Source organism: Helobdella robusta (genome assembly GCF_000326865.2).
Source record: "Helobdella robusta unplaced genomic scaffold HELROscaffold_23, whole genome shotgun sequence".
Taxonomy (NCBI): Eukaryota; Metazoa; Annelida; class Clitellata; order Rhynchobdellida; family Glossiphoniidae; genus Helobdella; species Helobdella robusta.
This window is the reverse complement of record NW_008704216.1, coordinates 1,637,527-1,639,698: the sequence shown is the minus strand read 5'-3', so window position 1 is coordinate 1,639,698 and position 2,172 is coordinate 1,637,527. Positions and strand designations below refer to the sequence as shown.

Sequence of the window (2,172 nt, the reverse complement as noted above, 5' to 3'; positions counted from 1 at the left end):
AACATAATCGAATGAATAAATTGAATGAGAAAATTACCAAAAATTCAAACAATGAAACCAAAATTTTATTTTAAAAAATTTTAAAACAAAACTCCAAATAAAAAAGGGACGACCGACCTCCCAAACCTATCAGCGATGAACCCGATGACGAAGGCCCCGATCATCCCCCCAAACACGAAGAGGGTCGTACACAGAGACCAGATGACGGTTAGTGCATGCTCACTTATTCCGTCAGTCGCTGGAGACGACGTTGACGACGACGATGAGGACCGTGATGAGGAGTAGGATTCGTTTAAAAATTGCTTCACTAGCTGTAGAAAAATTTTTCCAGCGACGTAATAAATCAAATGGGAATAAGAAAAAAAAACAAAATAAGAATGATCTGAAAGCAAAGATACGAAAGCAAAAAATAAAAAAAAAAAACAATTTTTTTTGTATTTTTTAGACAAAATCAACACTGCCTGCTACAGTAAATTTCCATGTGGAATTTATTAAGATAACAAGAGATTAATCAAACAATTAATAAATAAATCAAAATAAAATAATTGAAATAATTTAATAAAACATTTATTCATATATAGAATTAAAAAAAACGAAAAAAGGGGTCATAACCAACAGTAACAGGCTGATTGAGGACACTGATGTTGTATCCAAACTGATAGGAAGTAGCCATTGCTATCAGGAAACCAATTGATATCATTGACCAAGTCCATCCCTGTTTGTGATCGTGGTTGTTGTCGTCATGGTGATGTCGTCGTCGTTGTTGTTGTCATGGCGATATGTTGTTGTTGTAAATGATGGTGTTTATGATGGTGTTAATATTTGTAAATAAAAGAGATGAAGATGTTCTATCTATCTATCTATCTATCTATCTATCTATCTATCTATCTATCTATCTATCTATCTATCTATCTATCTACCTATCTATCTATCTATCTATCTATCTATCTATCTATCTATCTATCTATCTATCTATCTATCTATCTATCTATCTATCTATCTATCTATCTATCTATCTATCTATCTATCTATCTATCTATCTATCTATCTATCTATCTATCTATCTATCTATCATAGGCTTAAGTGAGAGATTTATTTTGAAATAATTATTGAATGTTCATAAAATTAATTTATGCTAATGGTTTGTCCTAGCAAGATGTCTCATGTCAAAAACGTGTGCATGGCTCACTTAAGGATTAAAAATAATTTATAAATTAAATAAAGAAAATAAATAAATCCATTTAAATTACAAATAAGTGGGCAATACATCTAACAAAAAATGAAAACATACAAGAAAAAATGAATACTTTCTGCTTGGCAGTAATTCGCATCGCTACTTATCATGTGAATACTTTAAATATTTATTTTATGATTATGAATCTTAGCAGAGCAGGCATTAAAGATTGAAATATTTGGTCTCAAAACTAACAAACACACATGTACTTCAACCCATGTACTAATTCAACAGAAGACCTTCACAAAACTTGATTTCAAAGTTTAAAGTTAAAGAAAAATAATAATAATTAGAGAATTTTTAAATAAAAAACTAATTTTTAAAAGAAAATTAATTTGTATTTTTCGTTTTGTTAACTAAGCTGTCAAAATTTTTGAACTACCAAGTGAAGATTAATGTTTAAAGCAGCCATATTTTAAAAGTTTTTGTTATAATTTTTTATCAAACGTTAGCAGTTGTAACACATCATCTGGAAATCAACTGGTTTGCCTACCTACCAACCAACCTACTAACCAACCAACCTACTTACCTACCTACCTAGAAAAAATAGTAATAACTGCACGATCACATTCCAAAACTGTGTAGAGAAAAATGTAGCAATGTACTGTACGAGGTACTGACGGCCGTATGTTGTGACTCCGGTGATCCCGCTCACTGGTGCAGACTTTTTGTTGTTTTTTCCATACGTTCTTCAAAAACCTGCCAGAGGGGGACGCCGGGTCAACCAGATTAACAAGCGCCTGTCCGAATACTCCACGATTGAGGTTACGTCCCTGCTCTCGGGTTTTGAAAACCACATCAACGCAAATCCACGCGGCCACAACCCCGACCGGTGGATAAATGCGGTGTCTTCTTGCATAGAGCAAGGAAATGTTTCAGCAGCCGTCAAACTTGTCTGCTCGACCGAGGGCCTGGCAGAAAACACGCCTGAAACCTAG

General features: G+C 33.5%; 2 protein-coding genes across 2 annotated transcripts in view; both read right to left on the bottom strand.

The window, feature by feature from the left end:
- The window catches only part of HELRODRAFT_187011 (hypothetical protein), a gene marked incomplete at its 5' end in the record, with an annotated part of 3,934 nt that extends 3,261 nt beyond the window's left edge, over nt 1–673 (bottom strand). The window contains 2 exons of the mRNA XM_009019018.1: nt 93–311; nt 617–673. Of these exons, the coding sequence (XP_009017266.1) occupies nt 93–311; nt 617–673 (276 nt within the window). The remainder of the gene's footprint in view (nt 1–92; nt 312–616) is intronic.
- The window catches only part of HELRODRAFT_172356 (hypothetical protein), a gene marked incomplete at both ends in the record, with an annotated part of 3,457 nt that continues 1,890 nt past the window's right edge, over nt 606–2,172 (bottom strand). Inside the window, 2 exons of the mRNA XM_009019017.1 lie at nt 606–715; nt 1,890–2,086. Of these exons, the coding sequence (XP_009017265.1) occupies nt 606–715; nt 1,890–2,086 (307 nt within the window). The remainder of the gene's footprint in view (nt 716–1,889; nt 2,087–2,172) is intronic.